The 16485-nt window shown below is 37.6% G+C and overlaps 1 protein-coding gene across 4 annotated transcripts in view; it reads right to left on the bottom strand.

The window, feature by feature from the left end:
* The window catches only part of LOC146386981 (inositol 1,4,5-trisphosphate-gated calcium channel ITPR1), a 71826-nt gene that overhangs the window by 53628 nt on the left and 1713 nt on the right, over positions 1-16485 (bottom strand). For all 4 annotated transcript variants that reach the window (XM_084928254.1, XM_084928258.1, XM_084928256.1 and 1 more), the window contains exons 3-8: positions 14301-14371; positions 4641-4750; positions 3910-3996; positions 2284-2442; positions 1070-1168; positions 249-332 (exon numbers count right to left, since the gene is read on the bottom strand). In XM_084928254.1, the coding sequence (XP_084784380.1) occupies positions 249-332; positions 1070-1168; positions 2284-2442; positions 3910-3996; positions 4641-4750; positions 14301-14371 (610 nt within the window). The remainder of the gene's footprint in view (positions 1-248; positions 333-1069; positions 1169-2283; positions 2443-3909; positions 3997-4640; positions 4751-14300; positions 14372-16485) is intronic.

Raw genomic sequence — 16485 nt, 5'->3', positions numbered from 1 at the left:
TACTATTTCAGTCAAATATAGACTATGAATGCAACTAACTGAATTCTTGTTATAATGGCATTTTACGGCGTCCGGTTTTCCATAAAGCCAGACTGAACTGACTTAGATACTGTTGTATTATTTGGTTTGTTTGTTTCTGTCATTCTATTCATGTTATAATAAAATACAGTTATGTTATAACACATATGCAATGATTTTCTAAAAGCCATAGACAGTTTTTCTAGGCTGGTTTCTACTGTGAGACAAACCCCTTTAAGAATGGCATCCTGATTGTCGCTCCATTTCATAAACAAGACGATCTTCCAGCTGGTGTTACAGTTGACTGAATTCACCTGAAAAACAAACAATCAGAAGAATGTGAGTTGTAGCATCATGTAGTGACACTAGACCTTTCATTTGTTTTCTCATATTCTCCAAAAAACAAAAAAAACAAAACGTAAAATCATCATAAAATCATTTATTTTAAGATTAGATCGGAGGCCACTCTTATTTAAAGATAATATCTAAATGTATTGTGCATACGTTGGCATATCTTGCCAGAATCAGTACTTGTAATTCAGTTAATAATCTACACATGTCGCTAAGTCAACGCCAAAGAAACTGATATTTAAAAACCTATTTTAACTGTCTAGTAAACATACTACTGTAAATATGAAACTAACTAATATAACATATCAAACACAGAACTGAACTTTATTCCTCTGGTTCCTCCGTTGGAGTCTGTTTGATGCCATTAACATCCAAGATTTATGTTTTCACTTTATGTTTAAACCACTTGCAGTCATCAATGAGATACAAAAGATTTTGCGTTTGCTTTTTCAAAAAGAAGAAAAATAAAAGCACTTATTTCTTAATCTTTTTGTGTTTCTACTTAATGCCCTTTGATAAATTAATGAAAACAATGTTGCTTAGTAACACAGAGCAGAAAAACAGGACAACTCTCCTAACGTATTGTTTGTTTTAGCCTTTTGTTTGATTGCGCTCAATCTAAGGAGGACACCAGAAGAAGCCTGCAGTTTAACAACAGTCAGCTGTCAGCCAAGCCGGAAAAAGTGATAATCCCTCAAACCTCATTGCATCCTGGATTATCCACGAGCTGGTGTGTGCTGGCATGAAGCGGCTGACCAGCATTCACTGGGTTCAGGACCACTTTGTCCCCGATCACCACCTGCCATTAAAACAAAGAAAAAAAAACCCAAAACATTAACAAACAAAAAAAATAATAGAGTCTTACTTCTTCCGCTGTCTTAACTACAGTTGTGCAGATTCATTGTTTTATTTCTTTTATCTTTTACAGCTTTAAAAAATATATATTTTCTGTGACGTTTTAAATTTTATTGACATCCCTCGACTTTCATTTGATTCTTGGTACTTCCATAACTGTACGTGCTCTGGCTGCTTTGTAAAATTTGTGATTCTTTGACTTTAAGGAGGTTAAATTGAGTCAATCTATAGTAAACTGTGTCAAACGACTTAGTTAAAAAACATCTGCCAATGACATGCACACAGGCAATGGTCAGAGAGGATCACCATCCATTTATATGCCACTGCACTGTCTATTCTCAGCAGGTTGAGAGTGACTCCAATTATCTTTTTGTTCTTGACCTGCTGCTTAGGCTTCATGCCATAACTAATTTGAGAGGAGCTTAACAGGGAAGCCTGGACTCCACTGTAGTTCATTTTGTCCTTGGACAGCAGCCTACTACTTCCTGCCGTAGGACAGAAGAGCTGTTGCCAAAAACAGCTTTGTGATCAGAGAAAGTGGGCGCGAGCTGAATTCTGTTCAGGGATGTGATCAAACAGATGCCCAAGAGTAAGGCTAAGGAGGGCAAAGGCAACCTGCCTCTTAAAGGCCCCATGTAAAATATATCATTACGAATTAATCTTTCAAATAATTAATATTAGTATGAGTTCTATAATTTAAAAAAAATGTAGATAATGCCCGTTTTATCTTCCCTGCAGACCTGTATAACCAACGTCTTACAAACATACCATAAATCTGGCTGAAAGTTTCAAATGGAAAAATGAAAACTTACAATTAAGAAGGTGAACATTTTGCTTAGAACTGATGGCTATGAAAATAATATTAAGTACTTGTAGTTTAATATCTCCTACTCACACCATACTAATATACTACTGCACATTGGTCACTTCATTCTAAAGGGATGTCTTAAAAATACAGGATTAAAAAAACTCCCAGACACAGTTCAGTTGTTTGCTTTGCCTTACACTGAATTGCATACAGTATAGTGGCAACACACTCTTATCTACACAATGACTCACACTGTCCCCAATGGAGCGAAGTTTGTAGAAGGGCTGTATGTAGAACCAGGAACCCTCATTTCCAGCAGTGTCCAGCATCACCCTCATGGCATTTTTCTCCAGCAGTGCCGGCAGTCGTTTGTTCACGGTCAGATACTTGTTGCTCTTCAGGTGGAGGAGCTGAGCAGAATTAAATGAAATGAATGAAATGAATTAAATTCACGGCAGACAAATCAGAGGCTGAAATCTGGTGTGAGAAGGGAAGTGTGTTTGATGGACATCAGCCTGTGATCAAGGCACTCCTGATAGTGTCTGATGTTTATATAATAAAGTTTATATATGATATGAAATGCAGAGATTATTTGTCATTAATTTGTTTGTTTCCAGTATGTTTTGTTAAGGATAATTTTTAAGGTCACTTCAGTTTAGTTTCATTTAGTGTGCAGCATGAATTTGCTCATTTCAGTTTAGGGGTATTGCAATACAATACTGTAGTTGTATTTTTTTAACCAAACTTCAGCAGTTTTTTAAGTTTAATTGCACTTAGCCATAATACCTACCTTTAGCAAGCTTACATTTAAATACTTTTAAAAACACTTTTAATACTAACTTAAATCTTATTAACCTACTATTTCCATTTATAAGGCAAATAACCATATTTGGTAACTTCAGTTACGCTCGCCTGCCAGCCTGAAGAACCACATGGATTTCTCCCAGGCAATCAGCAAAGATCAGGCTGCGTGACTGATAGCGATATAATTGCATCTGACTAATCAGCAGAGGCCTGGAATTTTTCAAACTTCAGTGTTCTTCTGGAATTCAGGAAATTTTGTTTTTTATATCCTCCTAAACCAATGGTCATAACATTGAAACTAACATTGGCAAGGTGATGAAACTCACACCTTATGTGGTTGAATAGTTATGCTAAAGATAGGTGTTGTTTGTATAAGATTTCTAGAAATTAGTGAAAAATGGCAGCACTATATATGATCATATGACCTGTTCTAAACTAGTGCACGTGATACAATTTAAAGCATGTAGCAGAAAAATATAGAATGACAGAAATAAGAAAATATTGTGTGTTTTTCTTATATTTCTTTTTGGAAAACATCAAAAATATGTATTTGAAACATAAAAAAGGAAAAATCTTGAAAAATGTGCCTTTTATATTCTCCAATAACATTCTAGGGTTAAAATTTTTAATTTCCAAGTATTTTCAAGAGTGACCTATAAACTATTAAACCTATAAAACAAGCAGAATATGAGTATATTTTACACCATCAGTAAAACTCAAAACCACAGCTTTAAATGGCAATCAACAAAGTGAACTCTTATAGGTGTGAGGCACCCCTTGGAAGACTGTTAAATATCTTTAACAAACATGAAAAAATAGAGAGAGAAAAATAGTGTGTACACAAAATCACATGTGGAATAAATATAAGTGAGTTGACACATGTGAGCACAATGTAACATATACCCAGTATATTAAAATGGGAATCCTAAGAAATTTCTGCTTGTTTTTATAATTTCTATTTAATCAGTTTATTTCTGCCAGTGATGACTAATGTCAGTTGAATGCAAACTAGGTGTTAGTTACATCAAAGTTTGTGTGACCAGCTTGTAAACAGCCATTTCCCAGGGACACACCTGAATGACATTTCCATACTGAATCACTGTTCCAAGAAGCTTTTTGTTTTCAGAGTCGTTCTGCTTCTTCTCCAAGTCAGCCGCACTCTGAGATACAAAAGAGAGATGAGAGAGAGAAAAAACAAAACCGTATCTAACAGCTATTGCAACATAAATCACTGCCAACAGTCTTACACAGTAATTCCAAAAGACACAATCACATTGGTTAGCCATTAACAAAGCACCACATTATTAACAAAGTTCTTAGTCAAAAATGTACGCAGCAGAGACTTTTAGCTAAAGCTCAGGCTCACATTTCCATGGAAACGCAGGCACGATCGCAATCTTCCAGTTTATGACTGTGTAGTCAGATTGCAGATTGCTTTAAATGGTAATGTATTGCAGCAGAAAAAGGGAAAGGAAAATGTAGAGGGTGGAAAGATAGGACAGTAGTAGGGAAATGTCAGAAAAGTCTATAAAAGGACTTCTAATTTATAAAATACCTGCAAAACCTTTAAAAACCAACCTGAAACTGTGACACAGAGTGCACACAATCGATAGAGTGATACACTCACTACGCCGTTTTTTAATTCAGTGTCTACAAAGTCTTCATCAAGACCATTTAAACCCAAAAAGTTAAAATAACAACAAAAGAAAATCTCTTTCTTTAATCTTAATCTCGGGAGCTTTTGGGAACATGGGTGTTAACTGCAGTGGTCTGTAGTACCTGCTGGGAGGTTCACTTCACTTACATGCAACTTGTTAAGCAGCACTGACTCGGTGTTCCCTCCAGGTTTTGCCGCTTTCCAGAACTGCTTCTGGGCTGAGTAGCGGTTCATGGGACACAGTCTAAACAGACAGTCTGCACAGAGATAGAAATCACTAGCTTTAGCTGAAAAACTGGACCCAAAAACATGTCAGTAAACATGCACACACACTCAAAAAGAGATATATATATATATATATATATATATATATATATATATATATATATATATATATATATATATATATATATATATATATATATATATATATATATATATATATATATATATATATATATATATATATATATATATATATGTGTGTGTGTGTGTGTGTGTGTATGTGTGTGTGTATCATTTAATCACATGATTTCCAATGACATCATGCTGGTGCACAGTCTAGAAACAGTTATTAAAAACAGATTTTAAAAATAAATATATATTTATTTAATTTACATAATTGAATTAACATTAAAACTAAAATAAAACCCAGAAAAGAAAAATAAATAGGTCACCCAGGGCTAAATCCACATATTTACCAATATGCATATGTTCATATAACTTTGAAAAAAGGCAAAAAACGATCAGTCCAGATGGTTATAAAGAGAGAAAATGGTCACAATTTGCTCCGTCTGTTTCTGCCCACATTTGTCTTCTCCAGTCACTCCTTCTCTTCTCCTCCATTTAATACAGATGTAAAATATACCTCTGAGTCCAATGCAAATAATGTGTGTAACAATTTTGAACAAAGAAGAAACAGAAGAACAGAAAAAGTAAAAAGATTGCACATGATTCTATTTTCCCTTTATGGCTAATGACTGTTCGCACATCTCCATTTTGATCTCACAACACTTTTGAAACATGTCTGTACAAAAATCTTCAAAAAAAAAAAGAAAAAAAAAGTCTTTTCATTTCACAAACTGGTGGATCCTTATCCAGCCATGAAAGCTGGGTTCACTGATGTTAGTGGATATGTGACCTGCTGTAGTCAGGAGAATCCACATCAGACGCTACATAATGTTCAGTTCTCAAACCTGTTGAAATCGGAGCAAATTCTCAAAAATGGTTTTGGTTGCAGACCACACTTATTATAGCTAACAATGGTAAATTAGTTAAAAATCAAACAATGTGTACAAAATATATTCATCTACTGGGAGTAAAGCCTGGGAAGGTCGGCGCTGTGTGGAAGATGGGTAACAGCCACAGCTCACACACAAACCAACAGCGGGAACAGCAAAAACACCACAGTAAAGATTATTAAAGACACTCACCTAAATAAATTTGACTTTTTTGCCATTTTAAGTTATGTGCTCAAATATTAAATAGCCACAACATTTAAGCACACATTATTCTTTCAGTTCTCCAGAAAAAAAAATCCATGCATGTGTGTTCCTGCACTTCAAAAGCATTAATAATTTGCCTGCATGAAGATCAAAGGTCTTTGTCTGCTTCACGGAGCAGTCATCACAGACCAGACAGCATGTGTTTGTTGTGTGTGCTTACCAGATGTATGATCATAGTAATGTATGGTTATAAGCTGTGGTTGGACTACCACACACACACACACACACACACACCTATGTGTCTGCAATGTGATCCAGCAACACAACAAGTTGTGGTCACTCATAGGTTGTAACTGTAGCAACGATGATTTGCAGCTGTCATCAGGAGTCTCTGATTTTGCTGCTCATTTGCATAGATACTGCAAAAACCGGTCTGCAGGGAAACTAGTGTTTTTTTCATTTGCATGTGGATGCAGTTTTAACAGAGTTCCTCTTCTGTCCCGGGAGACTTCCTCTTTTGTAACAAGCTCTACAGCAACTACAGTTGAATCCCTCAGAGACTTCCACAGGATGAGTACTGATAAAGCATTTCGCTGCAGAGTTATAGCCGCTTTCCCTGCTGAGTTCAACTACAATTCGACAGTGACTCCTCCCTGCGAGTCCTGGCTTTCCTCTGACTTCACCTCTCATCAAACCACAGCTTTCTTTTCTAAGAGGATGAAAAGAGGAGAAAAAAGGAGCAATGTGTCCATCCTTTCTCCATTCTCTCTCTTCTTCAGCTCTAGTTGCAGTAACATGACCAAATAAGGCCGGCCAAGAAGGGGAGTGGGATGACTGAAAGAGAGAAAGGAGGGTGGAGACTCCCCAGCCCTATATTCTGTCATCTCTCCTTCTCCTTTCTGAATTCCTCCAACCATTTCACACAGAACTTGTTCCCTCGGAGTCAACGTCTCCGTCTGTGTCTCCTAAATTGTCCTCGGGCCTCCCTTAGCCCCTCCCCATTAAATATGGTTTACTTCTTGGCTAGAAAAACAAAACACGGTTAGAAAAACAAAGAAAAAAGGAAGTGAAAGAGAAATGAGAAAGGCCAGAAGAGAATGAAAGAATGTAAAATAGAGCACAGAAAGGTCAACTAAGTGGAGAAATTGAGCTTTTAGATATAATCAGTGTGCATTTATGTGTTTCACATAAATCAAAACATACAATAATGGATGTGGCTTTAACTTGTAAACATAAATGAAACAATGAATACATATTTCACACAGCCTGTTTCACACGCAGCACCCCATGGAAAATATTTGGTGTATGTGACAGATAGATGATCAGCTATTAGACATTTACCTTGCATCACAGCCAGCTGTGAGGGGAAACGTGCTATTTAAGTGAGACAGAGGTGAGAATTTCTTCCAGGGTCACAGATTTCTTTCTTTAGCACGCAAGTACACAATTGAGCTCAGAAATAAATCTGTATTTGATACTGGCCACCCCTTATGTACTTACAAATGCTGACCTACAATTGTTTCGCTATAAGGCAGGTACATGATAAAACAACTGGAAAGGCTAAAAGCCTATCTTAAGTCATATGACAGAAATCTTAAGCCAATGCAGAAGAAGCACTGGATTTTTAATATATACATATCTTTTCATTGTTTTGTAGGACGTCCGTAACTAATAATAGTAATAACTTTGTATCGCACTTTTCAAAACAGAGTTTAAAAGTGTTTCACAATTTGATTAAAGTAACACATTAAAGATAAGTATACATATCCCAACATCATTCCTGCATACGCACTTCCACATACACAAATAGATGTAAACCAAGGATGGGGAAAGGATTAAGAGAAAGCTAGCCAATAAAAGTGAGTTTGTCAGAAGTCGTTTAAAAAAGCCGACCTGATAGGCTGAGGAAATTCTGTGGCTTGTGCCCTGTGCGTGCTCACGCACAGCCACAGTGACATAGAGTAAGTTATGCATGAATGGGCTGGACATTGATCTACTGCCAGTCAGTGTGCTGAAAAGAGTGATTTCCACAAATCACTATAACATGTGCAAAGTATGAAAGCAGCTTTAAGGCTGGGTTCGTATTCACGTATATATTCATAGTTATTCAAAGTCATCTTCCTCCATCTCTCCCACACACAGTGCTGAGTGATTCTTGACTCACAGCTGAAGATGGTGTTAGATTGTGACAGTGCCTTATAAACAGAGAACAAGTGAGCTGCGAGTGTCACACACATGCATATGTGACTTAACTTAGCAAATAGCATAAACATTGCAAATTCGGGCATCTTTTTAAAGTAACGCCACCATCTAATGTGACAACAGTCTGAAAGTCAAAGTGAGGCAACAAACTGACTATAAGAAGACATTCACTGACAGTAAATGGGAGACGTCATGGAAAACATTTTTATTTCATACATCAGGCATATTGTATCAGCTGGTTAACTCAACAGAAGTATGCGACTGAAATTATTGTTGTATCTGAGCTGGTTTGATTTCACTGTCAGACTGTTTTTAAAGACAAGGTTATGAGAAAGTCTTTTAGATGCTGACAAACTTCCGCAGATTAAAGAGGATCAAAAGGACGATGCTTGAAGCCATGCAGCCAGCAACTGAAGAAACTCTAAGGGGCTGTAAAGCACACAGAGATGATTGAAAGTTTTATTACAGCACAGAACTGCCACCATACTTGGACAGCAGGATGAAGGTACGACAGCTTCTCATTCAACTGAATGACAACATAAAGTTGCGCACTTCACTGTAGCTGAAAAAAAAAATAAATTGGAAATTCAGCCTTTCACTTTATCTCCTCTTAACCGTCTGCTACCCTGTCCTAAAAGTAGCTGAACACAGTACTGGATTTTTTAAAAACTACGCCGAACAATTTACAAAGAAGTAGTAACATAAATAGCATTTCCTGCAGTAAATATACAACATAGTCTAGCTAAGGAACTGGAGAAACATAATGCATTACACGTTTTCTATTCTCTGCTAAATCTGAAACATCACCAACAATCTGGCTTGTATAAAGTGCTATTCACTGCATCTCTCTTATCCTGTTGGAGGTATTATAGAGGAAGCACTTGTAGTGCATCTGAGACAGTAAATGGATCTACTGACAACAGCTTCCCTTCACCGTTTCCTGCAAGACCTCTCATCTCAATAGGCAGGAGAGGAATTTGTGCAGTTGTTAGCAGGGGAAGGGGGACTACAGACAGGCCCGTTTCTGGTGTTTATCGCAGATGAGCCACCCAGCGTTTTTCTGCAGTCCGTCTGTAACAGCATCAGTGGCTCGGCCTGACAACAGACAAGTGGTGGTAAGGAGCTGGCACTTCAAGTATAATTGAGTCTATTTAAATGTTTCAAGTTATTTCAGGTAAACCAAGGCATGAGTTGTGATAGGCAGGAGTTGGCAACATCTGAAGCCAGCACAAGAAGACGCTGCCCAGTGTAATGGCCTTCACATGCTACTAGTTAAGCAGTGAAAATGTCAGAGTACAACAAGCAAGCAAAAAAAAAAAAATCACTTGTTGTTCAGAGACCTGTTTTGTTAATGGAGTCCTTTCTAGTGTTTGGTTCAGGTTTCTCACACCAGTTTCCTTATATAATTAACATTATTCTAGAAATAGACCAGCAATTATATAGCACCTTTCTAGTCTCACTTCTCAAAGCACTTTAGACTACAATCCAGAATAGGTGTGGTAAAAAAGAAAAAAAAGCAATGCGCACCCACTATGTCACACATCAAACTGACAAGCATCATTTTACCATGTTCATAAACAGGCAAATAAACCAAATCTATTAAAAATTCAGAAAAAAAAAAAAAAGAAATAAAAGATAGTTTGACTGAGAAATTATATTTATCAAGTATTTAATAAATATCTTTCATACAAACTATGACCATTCTGTTATTGTTATGCAGTGTTTTACACATTCTCTTTACAACAAAGATAAAGGCAAATGCACACTATGGGGCTTATTATAGACTTGTTTAGAGTGGTACACAAAGGTCTATTCAAAGCTACAAAGAGAAGAGTGTTATGAATACCCACAGCTCAAAACAAAATGTCAAGATTTATACTCTTGGCTCCAAATCTACAAAATGCTAACTGCCATCCATATAACAGCTGTTAAACTGATCCAAATGACTCCTAATATGTCAACAGAGTAAGTAGCTAAATACAGGCTGCCTAAGTCAGCTAGAAAGACAAGGTTTCTACAGACACTCGTTGATTGAAAGTATCTGCCAGTAGGTCAAGTTTTCACCATCAATGATTTAGATAAGGGCCTTTACATACTTTGTCAGTCTTAAATATGCATTTTCAGTTTCAACTCGTGGAAAAAGTGACAGTTCTGAAGGTTTTGCAACAGCTAAAAGTGAAAGTTGCAACAGATTTTAAAGAGGAGGGCATTTTTGAATAACGCAGCTTTCCTCCACATGTAGTAACTTTGATGAAAGCAACTGATCTGACTGGTTGTGCAAGAGAGCCTTAAATCACAGTGACTAGAATGAAACACAAAGCAGTCTCTGCCTTAGATGTGTGTGGATGTCGCTCGGTGTGTGTGTGTAGCATGTGTGTGTAGTATCTAAAATACTGTAAAGGTGAAATGCAAAGAAAAGGCTGATGTCTAAGCCTATGGACAAAGGCTTCACGAGTGGGAGTATAAATTGTGTGGAGAGTGCTCATGTTTGCATTAGGAGGAAATGTTAAGCATACCTCAGCAGTGACCGTATCACAGAGTGGCCATGGCTCATCTGGCCTTATTACTCTTATGGTGTCCACTTAGTGGGATTATCACTACACAACTGGGTCTCTTTCCAGCTGTGAAACTCCTCATAGTTTTGGGGGTGGGGGGGGCAAACAATGAAGGCACGTATTGTGAACACATACATGAGTTTGGCAGCTGTCAGATTTTTAAGTTTTACGATTGGTTTTCCCCCCATGGTTAAAAAGTAAATTTTCACCACATAGCTCATGCTTCATGCATATGTCACAGCTAAAAAATAAATGTGTCGATAATAAAATGAACGATGAACATATTCCATGTACTTGTAGTTTCCTTTTAATCCTGGTTCACTGTCACATTGACTTAAAAGGGACACTTTCATACAACAGAGCCATTGTTAATGGTGTTTAAAAACACCGCCGCCTTTTCTTCTTTTGACATCTTAAAGTCTCTGCTGTGAAACGCTCCATTTCTTTTCTCTTTACAGTATATGCTATACCATTAATGGGACATATATTGCACACATTATAGCAGATAAGTAAGTACACTACCTCTTTCCTATTTGGGTCCTTACAGAAACAGACTAGTTAAAGATGTCTCTGCGAAACCATTCACAACATTCTGAAGCCAAAAGACCCAGGGTCATTTCAAAGAGGTACTACAGGAACTGCACTTTAATGAAGCTATAAAATTTCAAACAGATTATTATGGTCAAACTTGAAATGCGCAGGCCTGAGATACCCTGATGTTTACTCCATTTTACATCGTCCAGGCTTCTTTTCATTGCATCCTACCTGCCTGTATAAGGACATGTCTGCTTATTTGCATACCTTCGCTTAGGATCCAAGAAATGTCATAGGGTTGCTATTTTAAATTTTACAGGCTCCAAGTCCATTATATCACTGCTGTTATCACAGAGTTACTTTGTCACATTTTAAACTCTACCAGAACCAAAAGGATTATAATATTTGTACAGGTTAAGTAGTACTCTACATTTTGAGTAAACTAACCTTTAAGGAATTTGCTATGTATGGTTTTAGTGGAACCTTCTCCAGGTGGCTTTGTCCACATCCATTAATAACACCTTTTCCCCCTCTAGCAGACACCCAGAATCCTCTCTCACTGGCATTAAGGCCTCTTCTGATCAAGACCAGCTGACACAGTGAATGAGTTACTAACTTCAGTTAGACACAAGAGGTCTATATTCTACTCTATATTGCCAAAAGTATTCACTAACTCATTCAATCATTGACTTAGGTGTTTCAATCACTTCCATGGCCACAGGTTTATAAAATCAAGCACCTATGCATGCAGACTGCTTTTTCAAACAAACGTGAAAGAGTGGGTCACGCTCAGTAATTTCCAGAGTAGTACCATGATAGGATGCCACCTGTGCAATAAGTCCAGTCATTAAAATTTCTCGCTACTTAATATTCCACACTCAGCTGTTAGTAGTATAAACAGCCAGTGCTTGGGATCATTGCAGTCCTAAATAAAATAAAGCTTCTGCCAGTCAGAGTCCTTCTACGTGGTGCTTGTATGGTGGAACAAAATCTGACCTCTCCTTTCTGTATTCATAATTCCATCAGTTTTGACAAGATCCAAACCACGACAGAGCCTCCATGATGTTTTACACACGACTGTAGATGATCAATGTCGTATGTCTCTCCTGACCTCCTACACATCATTAGGCCTGCCACTTCTTCTTTTGTCCTCTATTTGTCCAGTTTCATAAATGTTTTTAAGGACACACTGTACAACAAGGCAAGACATCACCTTGTTGGAACAGATATACAGTTTTATGTGCGTCATATTTAGTATTTTTCATAGATTGAACTGACAAAAAGTGAACAAATAATGTATTTTTGCGACAGGCTGCTAAAAAAATAAAAATAAAAAATGCCTGAAGATACAATTTCAAATTGGTTATTTGCTAAATTGTCTGTTATGTGTAGACACAGCAATACTTCATCCCTTGTGCTCGGTGTCTTTTTATCCTTGGTTAGTGTTAAGTGGTGTAAGAAACCGAAAGAAAAAAAAAAAAAGGTTAGGAAGGTCACTTATATAATGAAAGACATTTAAACAAACAAGAACTCCTATCAGTAATACATACATAAACACTCACACACATATAAACAGTTCATATACAAAAATAAATAATAAGTTAAATCGTGTAAAACACAAACTAAAATGTGAAAAAGTAACAATCTTGGAAGTTGAAGGCCAATATGATATTGATTAACACCGTGCAGAAGAAAACTATGCTCAGCATCTGCCAGATTACTGAATGGAGCTGAAGTGAAATAAACTGCCAATTTCCAAAGAAAAACATTGAAAGACGTTCGGAAAGCCTGGAGAACTATTGCTCAAGAATTTTAAAAAATTGCAAGCCTGGCTTCTTGGAAACAAAACATAATGAAAGGAGGGCTGACTCAAGAATTTTGCACAGTACAGTCATTAAGACTAAAAGCAACACAATAGTTGAAATCAAGCCCAGGAAGAAAACATGTCAAACGTTGCCACTTCGTAAGTTAATAGACTTATCGGTATCACTGCTCCATTGCTAAAGAACAGGTAGATCTGACTATAATTACACGGCTATTTAGTTTAATGAATGTGTTATTTAGATGTTTTATGTTCCCCAAGACAGTGTTTAGCCCTATTCTCACACCTGCAAATGCATCTGTATTATATACTAATGGGAAAGTAAAGAACTAAAAGACAAATAAAATAATTCAAATGGATAAGTACTCATATGTCTTATATGTTCAAAACATAAAATTCTGAAAGGCTGTAATTACTCTTTTGCAGGCTTTTATAGAAATGGCTGATACAATTACTTTGAATTGCCAAGGAAAACAAAGAACCAAGGAAGACTACATTTCTCTCTTTCAAAAAACTTAAATTAAATTAAAATTAAAATCTGAATATGCGGTTGAAGCTCTACCAACGTTCTAGCTGTATTACATTGTCTTTAAGTGTCATCCAGCAGCAGCAAGCTAAAGTGCACGTTTCTTATAAATGTGTACCAGTGCCTGTGACTGCTCAGGCCTTCAATCATATTCTGTGTACAATGTTTAGCCAGCCCTCCCCAAGGGACATAAACCTCTAGCCTGAGAACTGTAGGTCACGAGTTCTACTTCCTGTATGAGAACTAATAATAGCAAATTCACCCAAAGACACAGCTGAAGGATTTTTATTTAGAAAACAGATTCTCAAGTGGGTGTTTTTTTTTTTTCAACAAATCAGCAGAAGAGACTCTCTCCATCTGCCTCTACTTCCACAGACCTGTGCGAGCTAGGACACGGACACACACACACACACACACACACACACACACACACACACACACACACACACACACACACACACACACACACACACACACACACACACACACACACACACACACACACACACACACACACACACACACACACACCCCAACGACAAAGGCAGGCCTGTTTGAAGTCCAGGAGGCTGAGATATTGAGATATTGTGGCTGTCACCAAAGAAACACAGCATAACACATTCAGCAGCAGGTCTTACACGCTTCACAGTATAAACAGATAGCAGTTAGTGCTATGAGGAGGAGTGTCACGAGGAAGAGGGGAGATTAATTTGCTCCTCTTACCTCTGAACTTCTTCGGCGGGTTGTTGAGGTCCCCAGCATCAGGCTGGATGACGCAGCGGTCATCCACCAGGCTGTAAATACGGACACATGACACATGTAAGCGCTATACATATAATAAGATCATATCCCAAGTTACCATGACAAAGCTGGCAAAGCCCCAAGCATAACAACCACAGCAGCAATGAGGAATAGTTAAGTTCATGTTTAAAGTTGTTTTTTTTAAAACAAGACTCGAATAAACATGTAATCATTTTCTTATTCTTCTATTATAGTGAGCTGAATGCTTATGAAGTTTGGACCATTTTAACAAAAATTTAATTATCTGCAATTAGGCCATTTTGATGTTTATGATATTTTTAGAGCTCACAATGAATCAGTTGGTACAAAAAATATTTAAACACTGCTTAATTTAAAAAGAAAAAGTGCCAGTTGCAACCTAATTTCAAAAACACTGCATCAGTTGAGTGTGTTTGATTAATAATTTTATAGGACAGCAATGATTGGAACATTTAAAAGGCCAGGAGGAACAAAGGGTTCATAATACTGAGACAGTCAAATTGATCAACACCACATTTTCAGAACTATAACTCAGCATAACTGGTCAACATTTCTGCAGATGTACTAAGATTGCCATTGTTCTTGGATATCAGAGTCACTGTAATTCATCATTCCTGTGGGTTTGTGTTTAAGCTTACTATGTGTGTGCTAAACAGAGACTCAGGCAAAAAAGTATTTCCAACAAAAGCGTGTGCAAAAACTCTACCTTTGTTTCATGAATTATCTGGGATCTTTACATAGTTGCAGCATGTTTTAGCCTCCCCTTCCACAAAATAAGGAAATATTCTGGATTAAATGACCGGTGGCCAGACAGGAATTTCTGGTGACAAATTTAGCTTTCACTGGCTTAGAATAACACTTGTCTGGACACAGGCCAAATCCCACATCCACTTTCAGCCTTCTGAAGTTGCCCAAACAGACGTCACTGTTCCATCAGCCTGCACATCTCGAGGAACAAGACCGACTACAAAGGGCGAACATACCCATGCGTGTTAAGAAAAATAACAGCAGAGTGACAAATTAAAGGAAAAACTCAGACTTTTTCACCTCTAAAGTGAGGGCATTCAATTGCTCCACTATATTGTGGAAGCTCTAATCTCCCTGACCCCTTAGAAGGAACACTAACTGCAAATCAACACAAAGTTGTTGCTGAAAATAACATGAATCACATGCGCTGACCTTTGCAGTTACCAGATCTAAACCTAATTTACTATGAGAATTAGCCTTTGGATCAACATGTTAGTCAGTTTTCAACACCAGTATCGTCAAAACACCAAATGAGGGAGTATCTTTTGGAAACATGGTGTTGCGGCCCTTCAGTGGAGTCTTACTGAATCAACGCTAAGCTCTGCTGAAGTAAATCTGGCATCAAAACTCCTTACTGTATTTGGGGGGGGGCGTTTGTCACATGAGCATGCTTTACGCAACTTCGCTTTCACAGTGGTCAGTTATTAACACAAGTTTAATAGTTACACCTCTGCACAAACAGGACGGGTCCTGCTAAATACTCAATGCACACAGCAGCATTTTCCCCCCCGAAAAAAAGAAGAAAAAGAAAAATGTAGCCTTTCATTTGCTCATATAACCCCCTCCCCTCTGCAGCTGTTGACTTGGACTGCTATTTGAGTGAAGAAAAAGAGTTAATGTGTACAGAATTTTCTCAGTATGGTGTCTTACTTTAAGGGCAGTTGATCTGGAGAATGCTGCTGAGTTGGTGTTTATGCGTGGAGAGGATGGCTTCTGGCCAAAACCGTCATGACAATTTTCTAAATACATGTGCTAGCATGTGCGTGCGTGTGTGTGTCTATGTGGGAAGCACATGAACTCCAGAAAGGCCACGATGTCTCTATAGTGACTCAGTCTTCGCTGTAGGTCATTCCATTTTTCATGAGCCAGGAGGGGAGGTCCACGACACTGAGCAGATAGCCCTGATACCATTACTAATGCTAAATGCCGTGGTTTACCGTCTTGTGATTTCCTGATGGTTTATACCAGCAAAAACATTAATGCAAACTTTCTCTTGTTGCTTTGTTTAGATTCAGAACAAAGGGGAGAGGTTAAAAGCAGCACAACTGAATCTTACTGCGCTTGTGATATTTCTGTCATATCCTAAGGCCAGTATTTCAAG

Source organism: Perissodus microlepis, chromosome 5 (assembly GCF_051167445.1).
Source record: "Perissodus microlepis isolate ML-2025 ecotype Zambia chromosome 5, ASM5116744v1, whole genome shotgun sequence".
NCBI classification, from domain to species: Eukaryota; Metazoa; Chordata; class Actinopteri; order Cichliformes; family Cichlidae; genus Perissodus; species Perissodus microlepis.
Note: the sequence above shows the minus strand (reverse complement) of the source record. Positions and strands in the feature narration are given on the sequence as shown.